Source organism: Malaclemys terrapin, chromosome 4 (genome assembly GCF_027887155.1).
Source record: "Malaclemys terrapin pileata isolate rMalTer1 chromosome 4, rMalTer1.hap1, whole genome shotgun sequence".
NCBI classification, from domain to species: domain Eukaryota; kingdom Metazoa; phylum Chordata; order Testudines; family Emydidae; genus Malaclemys; species Malaclemys terrapin.
The window spans coordinates 29,787,292-29,803,822 of record NC_071508.1 but is presented as its reverse complement, the minus strand read 5'-3'; the positions used below and the strand labels follow the sequence as shown (position 1 = coordinate 29,803,822).

General features: G+C 55.2%; 1 protein-coding gene across 7 annotated transcripts in view; it reads right to left on the bottom strand.

Annotated features, from left to right (window-relative positions):
* Positions 1–16,531, bottom strand: part of AMPD2 (adenosine monophosphate deaminase 2) — a 42,726-nt gene that overhangs the window by 24,153 nt on the left and 2,042 nt on the right. The window contains exons 1-2 of one of the 7 annotated variants that reach the window (XM_054026358.1): positions 14,556–14,575; positions 2,184–2,248 (exon numbers count right to left, since the gene is read on the bottom strand). The exons of 1 other annotated variant lie outside the window; for it this stretch is intronic. Coding sequence is in view for 1 of the 6 variants with exons in the window: in XM_054026354.1 (XP_053882329.1) it covers positions 14,556–14,634 (79 nt within the window). In the remaining 5 variants the exon portion in view is untranslated. Of the gene's footprint in view, positions 1–2,183; positions 2,249–4,315; positions 4,410–14,555; positions 14,706–15,301; positions 15,413–16,531 lie in introns of those variants that run through there. 5 more of the 7 variants (XM_054026357.1, XM_054026355.1, XM_054026353.1 and 2 more) reach the window with 5 other exon arrangements.

The window sequence follows — 16,531 nt, the reverse complement described above, 5'->3', positions numbered from 1 at the left end:
ATGGCTGGGTTAGTGGCCAGAATGAAATGGGTGGTGGGTCTTGGCCCAGCCCCTAGGGAGAATAGACGCCCACAGCACATTAACCAGCACTAACCGTCCCCATGCTGACAATGGTCGTTTACAGGCTGCAATAGCAATCAGCACCAGGATCGCAGCATCTATTTAACCTCACAGCCTCCTCAAGCTAGTTCAGCGTCGCTCCTGTCTCACAAATGGAGAGCCCGAGGCAGAGGGCCACATTCTCCAGTGCTCCGCTCCCAGTTAGGGACGTCAATACGGGTGAGTGTACTGAGTTCCTGTGAGGGATGGGTCCTTTGGAAACCACTGGCTAGAGCGGAGAGGTGACTGGCCCAAGGTCACACAAGGACTCTGTGGCAGAGGCAGGAATAGGGCCCAGGGCCAGACCACTGCCAAATCCACCAGACCATCTAACATCTCCCAGAGAGGCCAGGAACTGAGCGGCGCACTGAGAGCGAACTCCCCTCTCTTCCCTACAGCTGGTCCCACCAGGTCACAGTTTAGATCTTGTGGAGGAGGAAGCTTGTCTTGTGAGGTCTATTTTGGGCCTACGCCAGACCTTCAGCCCCCAGGGCTGTTGAGCTGGCACTGAGCTCACTGAAAGGGTCTCTGGAGAGAATGCGAGTGTAACAAGAATAACGTGGTCTCTATTCTGCTACCCAGGAGAGGTCCAGGGAGAGAACTCTCTCCTGTCTCAGCCTGTCCGAATGAATATAAACCCAGCGGTCAGCTCACACCAGGGGAAAGCAGGCACAGGACCACAGAGAAACCTGAGGGTCTGTTTTAATGGGTGAACTGGCTAAAACTCCCTGGCCTTGGGATTTCCTGGGAATAGAAGTCACCTCCCCTGAGATAGCACAGCCACCTCTAGCTCCCACTCCACAGGCAGAGAGGGCAGTGCAGAGGAAAGCTATACACAATTCCAGACAGGAAGGTTTTCTCACCCATCCCCCTACTCCTAATCTACAGCGCTGTGTTAATTAGCCAGGTGTGCTGTTGCTAGGCAGTGGGATGCTGAGCTCCATCGGCTAATGGGCTGATCTCATGGATCAAACCCTAAATTCCTTGAACATGAAGGTGCCAAACGTCAGGCACGCAGCACAGGGAGAAGGAACGGATAATACTAGTGCAGCAGCGGCCAGGTGCTGGCTTCCTCACGTGACTGCTGCCACTTGGGGTTCATCATCACTACCCGCCGTATCAGCGGGTAGCAATCGATTTATCTGGGATCGATATATCGCATCTCGTTAAGACGAGATATATCGATCCCCGAACGCACTCACCGTCAACTCCGGAGCTCCACCAGAGCGAGTGGCGGTAGCGCAGTCAATGGGGGAGCTGCGGCCATCGATCCCATGCCGTCTGGACCCCAGGTAATTCTATCCAAGATACTTCGACTTCAGCTACGCTATTCGTGTAGCTGAAGTTGCGTATCTTGGATCGATTCTCCCCCCCCCCCGCCCCCCCGCCGCCAGTGTAGACCAGCCCTTGGAATCACATGCCCACTTGCAAAAGGCAGAAGGACTGTCACACAACAGAGTAAGAAAAACAGCACAGTATCCCCAAGGAAAGGAATGGGAACCCCATCACCTGAGACTGGCCAGAGCCCTACCGGAGAGGCTGTCCCAGGTTCCCCATTGGAGCCTCCTCTTTCTTTCCAATCTCTCACTAGAGGGCCAGACAAGTGGGAGAGAAGTGTATTACTTCTTTTCCACCCTCACCTGAGAGCCTCCTGACTGCTGAGGTGGCTCTGCTATTTTCCCTGTGGCCAGTGAGGTGTAGGTGGGGGGAGCAGGGGACATGAGAGACAGCTACTGTTCTATTCTACCCAGCCCTCAGCTGATCCACTCCAGTACCTGCCTCTGCTCAGAGCTTCCCCAAACAGCAGCACAGAATGACCCTGATTCTCCCCCTGCATAGGACTCTGAAGGGCAGTTATGGAACTGACCAACATCTTGTTAATTTCACCCTGCAGCTGGTAGGCAAAGTTCTGAGCAGGGGCAGAGAAGCTGGAGCCTTCCACCTCTATCCGTGCATCCATGTTCCACTCAAGAGGGGTTTATTCCATAGCTAGAAGCAAAACACACACACACACACAAAATGAAAGCTTAAATTCTACAGAAGTTGGTTTCTTCTCCAAGCTCTCTGGGGAAACTCCTACTCACGGATGAGGCGCGGATTAATTTGCACTCCAACGCTGCTGGGGAGCTTCTCAAAGGATGTTTAACTGCTAAACAGAGAAGATGGATGGGAGGGAGTTAAGAAAAAAAGTCAACACAATATGCAGAAGTGTGCAGGGAGAGACGCTGCTACTGGGAAGAGATTCCCTCCCCTCCCCGCCCCTGTCAAACTGAGGAATCCACACCTACAGCAGGGGGTGCTGTGCTCTGAGGGCAACATCTTTCAGATACAAATTGAAGCTGAAATCCCGGCTGACTGGAGCTCCATTGCCCTTCCCACCTTCTGAGTTTCAACTCTTCTTCATTTCCTGTCCTCAGCAGCTGTGTAACATTGCCCTGCACCGTGAAACAGCTGCTGTGAGCCACCCAAGAGGTGGCTGCATTACAGCGCCGCGGAAGGCGGGGAGCAATTCTAGTGTATACTGCGTGTCAAGTACTGTGGGGTCCTTGGGGAAGGAAGGTGCTGCTATTAGCATGCAGGCAATAGCCCGCGTCCCCCTTGGCTACTGGCTCACTGTGTCTCACTCTGAAGCCAGGGACACTTCTTACCCCTCTTAACTACCCAGTGGGTTTTGAAACCACTGCACTCATTTAGCAAGTCTGGATGGGGAGACGAGGACCGGTTTAATCCCTTTGAAGTTACTCACCTCCTGAGATCACCGCTCTGGATATAAGTCAGGTCTCATTGGGAAACTAGGCTCTCTCATGCCAAAAGGCTGAGCCCTTAGACACATTAACCCCTTTGTGCCTGGACTCTGCTTCATAACAAGGTTATCACTCAATGGAGGTGTATTTACTGCATGGGGCAGCCCTGACGATGCCCATTTTGGGCTGCCGAAGGGGTTAAATCAGACCTCCAACACAGAATGCTCCCTGGGCTTCAGCTGAATGCTGGCCGGGGTGGGTGAGGGGTGTTTGCGAAGGACCCCACTGGAGCTCTCCTTTCAGGCCCCATGGCTAAGCCCTGGCACTGGCTGAAAGGAAAAGCTCCTTTTCCAGCTGTCAATGGCCTCACGTGTCTCCTAATGGTCTCCATGCACCGCGCACACCATCAATTCATTAGGTGAAGCAGTTGGTGCTGGGCAGCCACAACAGGGCCAGCCCCAAGGACAGGGTTCGGCTAATCCAAGCCAATGAGGGCCAGGCTCTCCGGACCCCCAGCAGCCCCTGGCTCTGCCTCCCAGGGCAATGGCAGGTGAACAGTGCCTGCGTCAGGCTGCGAGCGCCCACTTGGGAAGCCCAGTGAGAGCAAATGTGTCGTTAGCCAATGAGTGTGCCACTGGGCCAGGTAGGGGCTGCAGCTCAGCAAGCCTCCAGGCAAGGGCCTCCAGATCCACCTGGACTCCCTCAAATTACCACCATCAGTCTTTGGGGATCCCAAATCCTAGTGCAGCCACCTCGCCTGGGAGGCCCTGCAGTGCTGCAGCAGAGCCTAAGCTGTGTCAGCAGCCCAAACTCCTTCCCCCCGCGATGGCTCCAAACACACCTGAATGCTCCTGCACTGCTCCCTCTTCCCTCAGCCAGTCCTGCCCTCTGCAGCTGCATCTCCCCACCCGTGCTCCCCTCTCCCGACCTCCATCGGGGGTGTGTGTGTGAGAGGAGCTGCCTTTGCTGAGCACCTCCAGAGTCCTTCGGCCCTCATGGCTGCGGGGTGCAGGCCTCCCCCAGCCCAGACCTGTTCCACGCAAGAAACGCCCCTGGCTTCCAGCAGCCAATGCTGCTGGGTCTGTCAGCTGCTGCCTGCTCCATCCCCACCCCTTGGGAAGGACAGGCTGCCCCCACCACCCTCCAAAAATAATTGTCCAGCTCCAGAAGCCTGACACCACCCATGCAATGACACTGGTCCCCACATGGGACTTACTGCCCCTGCAAATACCCCACTCCTAGACCCCAGCCCCCCACCCTCGCCCCTTTGCCAATATTGCTGGGTCTGCTAGAAGGGCTTCCTCCCCAGCATCCACGGCACAGTGCTCCCGCATGGCTTCATCTCCCATCCCTCCTCACACCTGGTACCCCCCAAAACCTGCAGGCTCCTCTGCTCAGACGCAACCCAGAGCTGCGACGTCAGGGCCTCTCTGAGCCACTGCTTCCCAACAGAGCATCCCATCGTCTCCTACCTGAGCACGGCTCACGGGGGACAGCCCCAGGGGGCTGATCAGGCGCGGCTGCAGCAAGTGCGGGCCCCAGGGGGAGCCTTGCACAGACGAGGGGCGATAGGCTGGACACGGCTCTGGCCGTGGCTGCTGCCGGCGTTTCACAGCCTCCTCCGTGCAGCTGCAATCCCACAGGATTCCAGCTCTGAAGCCGGCTTGGGCTGTACCAACCGTAGCCACGCGCTGGGGGGCGGAGACCAGAAATATTTCAGCCCCGTACAAGAGGCAGACAAAGCCCTGAGACATCATCTCCTGAGGCGGCGGAAGAACTGGATCATGAACTGGGCACAGAGCCAGCACGCAGGGCCAGGCTCACCCACAAGGTAGCATCAATGCCCAAGGAGCCCTCCTGCCAGCGCCAAGGTTGCTGCCCTGAGCCCACGGCACCAGCTCAGCCCATCTATCACCAGCCCAGCAGCACCCAGCGCCGGAGCATTTGGCTCAGCCTGTGCGGCTCTGTGTCCCCATTTGGCCAAGGCTACCCAGGCGGGAGGGCTGGGTCAGGCCTCGGCCAGAGCCAGGCCTGGCGCACAAGAACATGCTACTCCAGCGCAGACTCACATGCCGGCCTGAGCATCTCTCTTCCAGTGGTGGGTGTGCAACTCACTGCATGATCTGACCCTCAAACCCTACCTGTAGCCAGAGCAAAGAGCCAGGAGTCTTGACTCCCAGCTCCTTTGCTCTGATGCACTAGACCCCACTACTCTCCCTGATGTGGGAGCGGTATCCAGGAGTCCTGGCTCCCAGCCCCCCCACCATTAGACTCCACTCCCCTCCCAAGTCAGAAGAAGGCAAAGTCTGACCTCACTGGCTCTCCCCTGCCTCTGGTGGGCTTGGAGTTACTGAGGGAAGTGGTGGACAAGCCAAGGGCAGGGCTAGGGTGAGGAAGGAGATTAAATCTCACTCTGGTTGGGTGGTTTAATGCTCTCCTTGCAGGGCTGAGACCCAGCAGCTGAAGGGGGTGGGGGCTACTGCTGGGTGAGCCTAGGGTGACCAGATGTCCTGATTTTATAGGGACAGTCCCGATTTTGGGGTCTTTTTCTTATATAGGCTCCTATTACCCCCCACTCCCATCCCGGTTTTTCACATTTGCTGTCTGGTCACCCTAGGTGAGCCTGGCTACCAGGGCTGGCTCTTGGTGCTGCAGCCCCGGATCAATGAGACACTCACACTGACCTAGAAGGAGCAGCTGCTTCCTCCCTCCCTGTGGAGGGAATGGATGTGCCCAGCCCACACTCCCCATCCCCGAGATGGAAAGCTACAGAGGAGCTAGTGACAGGCCTTTCATTACACAGCTCCGCGCTCACCCACAGCCAGGCTGGACTCCAGCCTAGGGCGGCATCTTCCCTCCCCGATGGCAAGAGGGAGGCCTCAGGGGCGCCCCAATGACACAGCACCCCCCCACTGCCTGCTCCCAGCACCTGGCAACAGCTCCTAAGCCTGGCTGGACCCCCCACCTGTTACAGCCAGGAAAGAATGGAGGCTCAGCTCCGGGGAGCTCAGGCTCAGCTGATGGGAGTCTCAGGTGCTCAGCATTTGGCTCTAATTTAGCATCTGTTGGGCCAAGCAGGGGGCAGGGTATTGGTGAGACATGGCTGGGCTGGGATCAGATGATCCACCCAATATACAGGGCAAGTAAATATCAGGACAGATTCATCCCTTCGCTCTCTGCACCCTGAGTGGGGTCTGAACGCTCTAGATCAGGCTGCACTTGGCCTCAGGCCCTGCCTTTAGGTATGTCCCTCAAGCATGCCACTGTTGCTTGCTTATTAACAAGACAGCGGGGAGGGGAGGCAGCCAGGGCTGGGAGAGCGGGAGGTGGCAGCCATGCCAAGATACTGCCCTTAGGTCAGGGGACCTGACACCCCTGACAATGACATCAAAATGACATTATCATTTTGTGCGAAAAGATGCTATTAAAATAATACTCTGCCCTTCTCTTAACTACTGCAAGGCTCTCACATGGCTTCATAAACATTCATTCATTGCAGCCTTCACTGGGAGGTAGGCAAGTCACTGAACACATGGGGAAACTGAGGCAGACGTGCCAGAAAGAATGGGCAGCCCTGAGGAAGCACCAGCTGGGATAACCCCAGGCTCAGCACCTGTGAGGTGAGATTAGTGCCTCACATCCTGGCAAACAAGTCTGGCCATCGGCATTGGGGTGCAACAAATGAGTCACAGATGGGAGTTCCCCCTCCCCTCCCCACCCTGGCAGCCACGCCCCAGCTCTAGCCATATCTTCACAGAACAAACACAGGTCTGGGGGGACCCTGATAGCTGGAAGCGGGTGGCAGCCACTGCTAACACAGCTTCCCCAATGTATTTGGGGTGCCCAGCTGGGGACACCATAAAGGGCCCAGGTGTCCCAGGGAGTGAGCACCGGAGTTGCAGGTGTTTAGCTTTTGTGACAATCAGGCCCTTTTCTGGTGACTGCAGTTGGGCTCCCAGCTCCTGAGGCCCTCCGGACCCAGCACCGCCGTTTGGAGCCCTGACTGGGACTGCGTCGCTGCAATCGCGGCCTCGGCTCTGCTCCCAGGTGGCTGGTTTATTTCCTACTCCATGCAGGGGATTAAAGACAACAGCTTCTGTCCCCAGAGACGGAACAGGCTGGCGCTGAGGAGCAGCTTGCCTGGAGCCTAGCCTCAGGGCCGCAGCGCACCACCAGCAAAGGGGCGTACCACAAATCCTACGCCTCTCTGCTGCACCAGGAGCCCTCGGATGCCAGCTCCTCCCTCTCACTCCAACCTAGAGCTGAACCCTGCTCCCATTCTGACCCTGTTAGCGTCCTCGAGCCAAATCCATCTCCTTATGAGAGTCACCTTGGGGCACCTTCCAAGCCCTCCTTTCCAGAAGGGTTCCCCTGATGGGAGACGCCCACTCTCCCTCCCCACCCCAGTCCCCCTGCGCTATTCCCCTCTTCCTCTCTCAGCAGATTCTTTCGCTGGCCTCTGGGCCCAGCCTGCAGGGGCCCCAAGCTCCAGAGCGGCTGCTTGCAGCACACATGTAAATCCTCCCCTGCGAAAGAGCATGGGGAAGGAGCCCCCTTAAGCAACCCAGCTGCAACCTCCTGCAACAGCCCCTTGCACAAAGTCTGGTTCCTCAAAGGCCGCTCTGCAATGCTCCGACTCAGGGAGTCAGAATTATCCCCTTCCTGCCTCCTATCCATGCTACAGTTGACACTGTTCTAGCAACAACCAGGAAGGCTCCATGTATATTTTGCCTTTCTACAGGGTCTTTCAGCCAGTGGTCCCACAGCCATTTACAAAGAAGAGCCAGTGAAGCCATCCCCATGGCACAGACGGGGAAACTGAGGCCCAGAGGAGGGACGTGACTTGCTCAACATCCCAAGATTGAATCCCACCTTGCCTCAGAAAAGGGCTAGAGGGGACAAGGGGGGCAGCTGTGAACTATTGTAGCTTTCACAGCTGGGGATGGGGAGAATATCCAATAATCCCCCCAATCCTAAAAGAACTAAAATCTAGTCCCCTTTCAGGTGCAGTCAGCCGTTGCCCTTAACACCTCTGCTGGCGGCCAGGGCTGTAGCTGCATTTCTACAGTCCAAATCCTATACAGCTAATTACCCCTCCCCTTCCAGACCACTGGGCGGCTAGGCCATAGGAAAAAGAACAAGGAGTCTTTGTGGCATCTTAGAGATGAACAAATTTATTTGAGCATAAGTTTTCGTGGGCTAAAAGCCACTTCAACCCACTTATGCTCAAATAAATGTGTTAGTCTGTAAGGTGCCATAAGGACTCCTCGTTCTTTTTGCTGATACAGACTAACACAGCTACCACTCTGAAACTGAGGTCATAGAAGACTATCCTGGAGCAGGGAAGCCTGAGGAGGTCTTTTCCAGCCCTAGAGTCAGTGGAAAAACATTGGCCAAGTAAATGGCTGCAAGCGGAACTGAAGTGTGATCATCAAACTTTCACTGCCCACTTCACAAACAAACCAGGACCTGACCCCAGGTCTTAATGTTCTGTCTCCCTTTGGCAGCATTGCAAGTGACATTGTCAGATAGACTTTTTTTTTCATTTTCCAATTGTTTTCTTCCTCGATAACATCATCATTGGGAGGTAGGCAAGTCACTAAACACATGGAGAAACTGAGGCACAGATGAGCGACTCACCCAGTCACACCGCAAGCCAGTGACAGAGCCGGGAGTCCTGGATTCCAGTTCCTTGTTACTAACTGTTGGGCTGCACTGCCTATGTAGCTACTAACATGCCCTCCTGACAGGGAGAAAAACCTTCTAACACAGAAGCGTAGCAATAGGCCAATCAAGTCAAAAGGCTTATTGTACCAGAGCAAGTTCACCACAGGCCTTTCAGTAGGGTCCCCATGCACCGTGTGTGTAAGATATGAGATTTCCCCACAGGCTGATCTGGGATAGCTAGAATTGCCTGTGATGGGTTTATGGGACACTTGAAAGCATCTCTGCAGCATTCGGGTATCACAGGCTGTGACTAGCCCACACCCTATCCACTAGTAGTCACAAGACCATCTGCCCAATTATTCCCACTTCCCTTGTGCCATCATTTATACCAGTGCAACATAAGCATGAATCAGAACAGTAATGTTCTACACCCAGTGTCTGCATGAGCTGTAGGGCAACCAAGAATCAGGTCCCTGGGTTCAACTCCTGGCCCTGCTCCAAACTACCTGTGTGTCCTAGGGTGAATTGCTTCCCCATTCCTCAGTTTCCCTACCGGGAAAACAAGGGAGCAGTGCTACTTGCCTACTATTTGCATAGTGCTTTGAGATCTGCATCTGAGAAGTGGATAAGTGCTAAACATTCTTATGGATACAGGATTCAAGTCCCAGAAACCCCAGGACGTCTTCTCATGGGAGCTTCCCATCGGCACCTTTAACCCAAGCTGGCAAGCAGGTAGCTGTGATATTAGTGTGCTCCTGCTCTCGGGAGCCCACGCTTTCTAGAACGCTGGCAGCATCTGATTAACAGTTCCTGGAATAATTACCATCTAGCGGGGTTCGCTTACTGGGAATGCGGCAAAGAATTCTCTACTAATCCAGGCTGTGTCAGTAACCAATGGCCTTAACCCTTCGTAAAATGCCTTTGCCTAAGGCATTGTATACCTCAAAGGGCAGTCATTGTCCTAGGGGGAGGGCTGGCATCTCTGACCAGTGGGCAACAGTGCAGCTCCCATCCCCTCATACCTGGCCCCCCTAATGTACTCCCTGCTGCATCTTCCCCTACCCCACCCTGCCTCAGATCTCATGCTGGGAAGCAGCAGTGCAGTGAAGGGAGGGGAGGTGATGGAATCTGGCAAGGAGCAATGCTTGCCAGAGACTGCAGTATGGCAGGTGGGTGGCAGGGAAGGGATCTCAGGGGAGCACAGGGAGGAAGCAGGACAAGGAGATGCTCGGCTTGGAGGTGGAGGAGGGTCAGATTTAGGGTCCTGAAGGGTGAATTGGCCCCAAGAAGCCTGTATTTAAGAACAACCACAAATGTGGGGCTAGACCCCACCATCTGCTCATCAGAAACCAGCAGGCTCCCTGGGCCCTGGCTGTGCAGGCCCTGCTCAAACCCACACTTCCCCAGGCTGGGGTGGGCGAAGGGCAGAGTCCAGGCAGCAGGTGACACAGCTCTACTGCTACGTCCTTGGGGAGCAGGGGCCACAGATCCACGCAGCAATGCATGGGAACAAATAGCACCTGGGCACTGACTCTCCGGGAACCCTGCCGGCTAATATCAAATGGGTGCCCCAAGGACCTGGGTCAGTGATCAGCCCTCACCCCATCTTCTCAGTTACCCTGAAGCTCATGTGACTTCTGCCCAAGCCCAGCATCCCTGGGCTGCAGGCCTCAGCTTCACACTGAGGTGTAGCCAAGCTGGAATCCTCTGGGGGTGTGTCTACACTGCAATTGGACACCCAGCTAAAGGGCTGTTTAACTGTAGTGTAGACACAGGACCACTTCACAGGGTCCTAGAGCCCGGGCTCCAGCCCAAGCCTAAACATCTACAATCCAGCAAGCCTGAGTCAGCTGTCTGTCTGCAGGATGCCTCCCACAGCCCATGGGACTCGCAGCACCCACCTCAGCTATCTGCATGAGGCAAAGTGTGTCCTTGGCAGTAGGCTCTCCACAGCGTGAGCAGTGCCCTGTCATTACCAGCTCTGACTCCCGGAACCAGCTGCATCACACAGAGATGCTGATTTCACAGCCTTCCTCATCTCACACCCTAGAGGGATGGTGCAACCCAGTGACTCTTCCTCTGCTGGAATCCTGTCTGCCCTGACCTCCTCCTCCTCTAGTCGGCCTCTCCACTCCCTTGGCCCAGGTGGCTCTGCCTTGCGGGAGCCATGTGGGTTCTGTAACCTGACCTCCCCATGGGAAGGAGCTCACAGCGGGGAATGCAGTGACGTGCCTCACCAAGCACTGTCGAGCTGGGGCCCGCCAGACAGGTTACTAAGGAGTCTGCTATCCATTTCAGGAATTATAATTGCAGGCAAGAAAAACAAGGTATTGAGCCACATGCAGAATTGCACACCCCTTTATCCCCATGTGTCCAGGGCACACAGCACATACACACACACACACGCAGGTTAGCATCAGGGTGTCCATCCGACACAGCCACACAAATACACACTTCCCCAAGTACACAGCATGCTTATCAGCATCAGCTGGGCTTCTAGGCTCTATGGTAACACGGATGATAAATAAATGAATAAGAATAATGTGTCCATGCAACACAGCTCCATGAGTGCACAACACAACACCCACACGCAGATTAGCTAGGTGCATTATGGGCTTTTCCCTCCCCGCCTGCCTCTGACACATCAGGGTACCAGCTGCTTAGATGCTCAGAAACAACAGTGCCCAAGACTGATATAGGACAGTGAATAGATGGCACAGTGGCCAGATCCAGTATTAAGCGGGATTCCATCTAATCTAGTATGGCATTTGCTGTGGGGCACATGCACCCACACCTGACGAGCCGGGTGCACAGCACCCCCAAAGGTGTCAGGGACCCACCCAACATTCACAGCCCCCCTAGAGGTCAAGTTTTGAAGTCTGTGCTTAAGTGGCATGATTCTCACACCACAAGATACAAGCAGCCCCCACTGACTAGAACAGGCATCACTAGTATCCTGTGGCCAGAGAACAGGGCCCCGGGTTACCTGGCCTGCAGAGCTGACATCAAAGCCAGTGACCAGGTCCCCCAAGGCTTGGCATCTCTGCAGCAACCTGCCTTTGCATGCTGGGGGACCTAGAATACAGTGGAGGGAGAATGTTGTGTGGCCCTCAAAGGGGGCTGTGTTCCAGGCCTGGGAGATGACCCCAAATTTTGGTTTGGTCCATGCATTCTGTGCCCACAGATCCATGCCCCCCTCCCCCAGACCAGCTAGGGCACACAGGGACATAACAACATGTGGCTCTTGACACAAGGAAGAAAGGAGAGCAGCAGAATACGGACCCTGGACTTCAGAAAAGCAGACTTTGACTCCCTCAGGGAACAGATGGGCAGGATCCCCTGGGAGAATAACATGAAGGGCAAAGGGGTCCAGGAGAGCTGGCTGTATTTTAAAGAATCCTTATTGAGGTTGCAGGAACAAACCATCCCGATGTGTAGAAAGAATAGTAAATATGGCAGGCGACCAGCTTGGCTAAACAGTGAAATCCTTGCTGATCTTAAACGCAAAAAAGAGGCTTATAAGGAGTGGAAGATTGGACAAATGACCAGGGAGGAGTATAAAAATATTGCTCAGGCGTGCAGGAGTGAAATCAGGAAGGCCAAATCACACTTGGAGTTGCAGTTAGCAAGAGATGTTAAGAGTAACAAGAAGGGTTTCTTCAGGTATGTTAGCAACAAGAAGAAAATCAAGGAAAGTGTGGGCCCCTTACTGAATGAGGGAGGCAACCTAGTGACCGAGGATGTGGAAAAAGCTAATGTACTCAATGATTTTTTTGCCTCTGTCTTCACGCACAAGGTCAGCTCCCAGATTGCTGCACTGGGCAGTACAGCATGGGGAGAAGGTGACCAACCCTCTGTGGAGAAAGAAGTGGTTCGGGACTATTTAGAAAAACTGGACGTGCACAAGTCCATGGGGCCGGATGCGCTGCATCCGAGGGTGCTAAAGGAGTTGGCGGGTGAGATTGCAGAGCCATTAGCCATTATTTTTGAAAACTCATGGCGATCGGGGGAGGTCCCAGATGACTGGAAAAAGGCTAATGTAGTGCCCATCTTTAAAAAAGGGAAGAAGGAGGATCCGGGGAACTACAGGCCAGTCAGCCTCACCTCAGTCCCTGGAAAAATCATGGAGCAGGTCCTCAAGGAATCAATTATGAAACATTTAGAGGAGAGGAAAGTGATCAGGAACAGTCAGCATGGATTCACGAAGGGGAAGTCGTGCCTGACTAACCTAATTGCCTTCTATGATGAGATAACTGGCTCTGTGGATGAGGGGAAAGCAGTGGATGTGTTATTTCTTGACTTTAGCAAAGCTTTTGATACTGTCTCCCACAGTATTCTTGCCACCAAGTTAAAGAAGTATGGGCTGGATGAATGGACTGTAAGGTGGATAGAAAGCTGGCTAGATCATCGGGCTCAACGGGTAGTGATCAATGGCTCCATGTCTAGTTGGCAGCCGGTTTCAAGTGGAGTGCCCCAAGGGTCGGCCCTGGGGCCGGTTTTGTTTAATATCTTTATTAATGATCTGGAGGATGGTGTGGACTGCACTCTCAGCAAGTTTGCAGATGACACTAAACTAGGAGGCGTGGTAGATACACTAGAGGGTAGGGATCGGATACAGAGGGACCTAGACAAATTAGAGGATTGGGCAGAAAAAAACCTGATGAGGTTCAACAAGGACAAGTGCAGAGTCCTGCACTTAGGACGGAAGAATCCCATGCACTGCTACAGACTAGGGACCGAATGGCTAGGTAGCAGTTCTGCTGAAAAGGACCTAGGGGTCACAGTGGATATGAAGCTGGATATGAGTCAACAGTGTGCTCTTGTTGCCAAGAAGGCTAACGGCATTTTGGGCTGTATAAGTAGGGGCATTGCCAGCAGATCGAGGAACGTGATCGTTCCCCTTTATTCGACATTGGTGAGGCCTCATCTGGAATACTGTGTCCAGTTTTGGTCCCCACACTACAAGAAGGATGTGGAAAAATTGGAAAGAGTCCAGCGGAGGGCAACAAAAATGATTAGGGGTCTGGAGCACATGACTTATGAGGAGAGGCTGAGAGAACTGGGATTGTTTAGTCTCCAGAAGAGAAGAATGAGGGGGGATTTGATAGCAGCCTTCAACTACCTGAAGGGGGGTTCCAAAGAGGACGGAGCTCAGCTGTTCTCAGTGGTGGCAGATGACAGAACAAGGAGCAATGGTCTCAAGTTGCAGTGGGGGAGGTCCAGGTTGGATATCAGGAAAAACTATTTCACTAGGAGGGTGGTGAAACACTGGAATGCGTTACCTAGGGAGGTGGTGGAGTCTCCTTCCTTGGAGGTTTTTAAGGCCCAGCTTGACAAAGCCCTGGCTGGGATGATTTAGCTGGGAATTGGTCCTGCTTTGAGCAGGGGGTTGGACTAGATGACCTCTTGAGGTCCCTTCCAACTCTGATATTCTATGATTCTATGATTCTCTTCCACAGCAGCTTTCAGCCTGGGATCTCAAAGCACTCGCTGAAGGCAGGCGAGGAGCATCACCCCATTTCACAAATGGGGAAACTGCCACTAACTCATTGGGGGTGGCTCAAAGCTAGGAACGGAAAGAACCGAGGCACCCCAGACCCCAGCTCTAACGATGACAACACACTCCTCCTCAGAGCCAGGCAGGGAACCCAGGCACCCCAGCTCTAACCACTAAAGTCACTGCCTTCTCCTGCTCGCTCCCCCCGCATGCAGTGCCACATGTCCATGGTACACACTCGCGTGCACAGCTCCCGGCCTCACCCTCGCGTGCAAGGCGGGGTGCGGGGGTCCCCTTTTCCTCCCCCCAGCCCGATCCATCCCTTGCCTTTGCCACCGCTGCTCCCCTCCCCGCAGCAGCGCCCCCAGCCAGACGCCCGTGATCACCAGCATCCCGCACAGCGGCGCCGCCTGGGCCCACATGGACACGAGGGGAACCAGCGACCCCCGCCCCCGGGGCTCCTGGGCGCGGGGCGAGCGGAGAGCCCCGGCCCCCGCGCGGAACAAAGGCAGCGCCACCCGCGGGCTTGGGGGCCGGCCGGAGCTCACCTGCGGCGCTGGGGGCCTGCAGGCTGCCCCGCTTCTGGAAGGGGTGCTTGCCCCGGGGGGCCGCGGCGCCCGCTGACATTTCGCTTCCGTGCGGCGCCGGGGACTCGGAGCTAAGGAGCCGGCGGCGGCCGGGGGCTCTTCCTGTAGCAGAGTCCAAGAGCTTGCGCGGCCCGCTCGGCCCCTCCCCTGGTTGATGATTGATGCAGCGAGCTCGGGGCTGGACCGAAGTCCCAGGCTGCCTGCCCTGGTGGCAAACCCGCGCGCCTCAGGCCCCGGGGACCGAGAAAGAGCGACCCCCTGCTCCCAGGCGAAGGGGCAGGGAGGTGCATGGGCTGGAGCAATGCATGGATAGAAATGGGGGGGGGGCACTGGTACTGGAACTAGGGGTGCTGAAGTAGTAATAACAGACACCAAATACAGGGTTTCCATCAGCAGCACCCTTGGGTGGCTCCTCCTAGCTTCCCCAACCAGGCCTGTCTAATCACAGCTGTTTCCAGACCCCCTGAGGCCAGGGGTCCCTGTAGCCCAGTCTCCGGTCTTTGCCAGAAGCCAGGGCCAGCAGCTTCAGAGGAGAGGAGAAAGAACCCTGCAAGGGGCAGTTATGGAATATGGGGGCTCCTGGCACAAGATGGAGCAGACAGACCTGCCTCCCACCCCACCCTGGTGCCTGCCCACCTCCATAAACACATGCCTCAGGGGTGTATCTGTGCCCACAGTGGCACTTACAGGCAGATCTACCCTCTCACCTCTGCATTTAGACAGGGATTGAAGCAGGAGAGGAGCAATCCAGGCCCCCCTGCCAGGGGTCTCCCACAGAACAGGCACCAGGTGATGATCCCATGCTGTGCTGCACAGCATGTTTCCTCTGAGGATCCTGGTGTACTCCACAGCCATTGCGCTTTCCAACCCACCCTGCTAGGCTCCGTTCCCTGGGGAAGCAGAAAGATCACATGCAGCAGTACATCGGTATCAGAGCCAGAATCGGAACCCAGTCGTCCTGCCACCTCCACCCCCTGCGCTAACCACAGAGTCGCACTCCCATCCTGATCTGCAGGACAGGCAAAGATTTACACTGCTTTACGTTCTACTTTCCCCCAAACAGTATTTTCAGAGGGCGTCAGTCCTGTCCCACACATTCTGCTCCGAGCAGTGCTAGAACAAGAGTCATGAAAAGGGGATCCACTGTGGAATTGGAACAGCACAGCTGGGACAGGTCCTCCCCACCTGCATTATCATCAGTAAAAAATACTCTGAAAAAGGCAGCATGGCCTAGTGGAGAGAGCACTGGACTAGGAGTTAAATTGCTGACTCTGCTGCTGGGTGACCTTGGGCAACACTTCACCAATTTCTGCCTCAGTCCCCACCCCCACACACACTTTTTCTGTCATATCTATTTAGACCAGAGGTCCCCCAAGTGTGTGGCACACTCCCCTAAAGGGGTGCAGAGGAAAGTCTGGGGGAGTGCAGCGGGACCCAGGTCAGACCCCACAAGGGTACGGGGGGAGTGCCACCTATCCCTTCTCCACCCCCAGCTGTGCTCCAGTCCCGCTCACAGCTGCATCCCCAGCCTCAGTGCAGCTCCATTAATGGCCCTGCACCAGCCCCAAGCCTCACTGCTGGCCGCAGGTCCCCACCGCAGCCCAGCTGCAGCTCCGCCCCCAGCCCTAGACCCACCCCCAGCTGCAGCCCCCTTATCTCTGTCCAAGTGGGTGTGGACAGGGGCAAGGAGGGGTGCGATCCTTAAAAGTTTGGGGACCACTGATTTAGACTGTCGGCTCTTTGGGGCAAGCAAGGACTGTCTGTTGCTGTGTGTGTGCTCTGCATCTGGCACCACCTGTGACACAGACATGCCCGGGCAGATATATTACCTCTGGGTCTGACCATCCTCTCGCTATTTCACTGAAGGGGATCGGGTGTCGAGCACTACCTGATTTCTGGGTTATTGCAGGATGTTTGTATGGGAGAAAGTTTTAGAG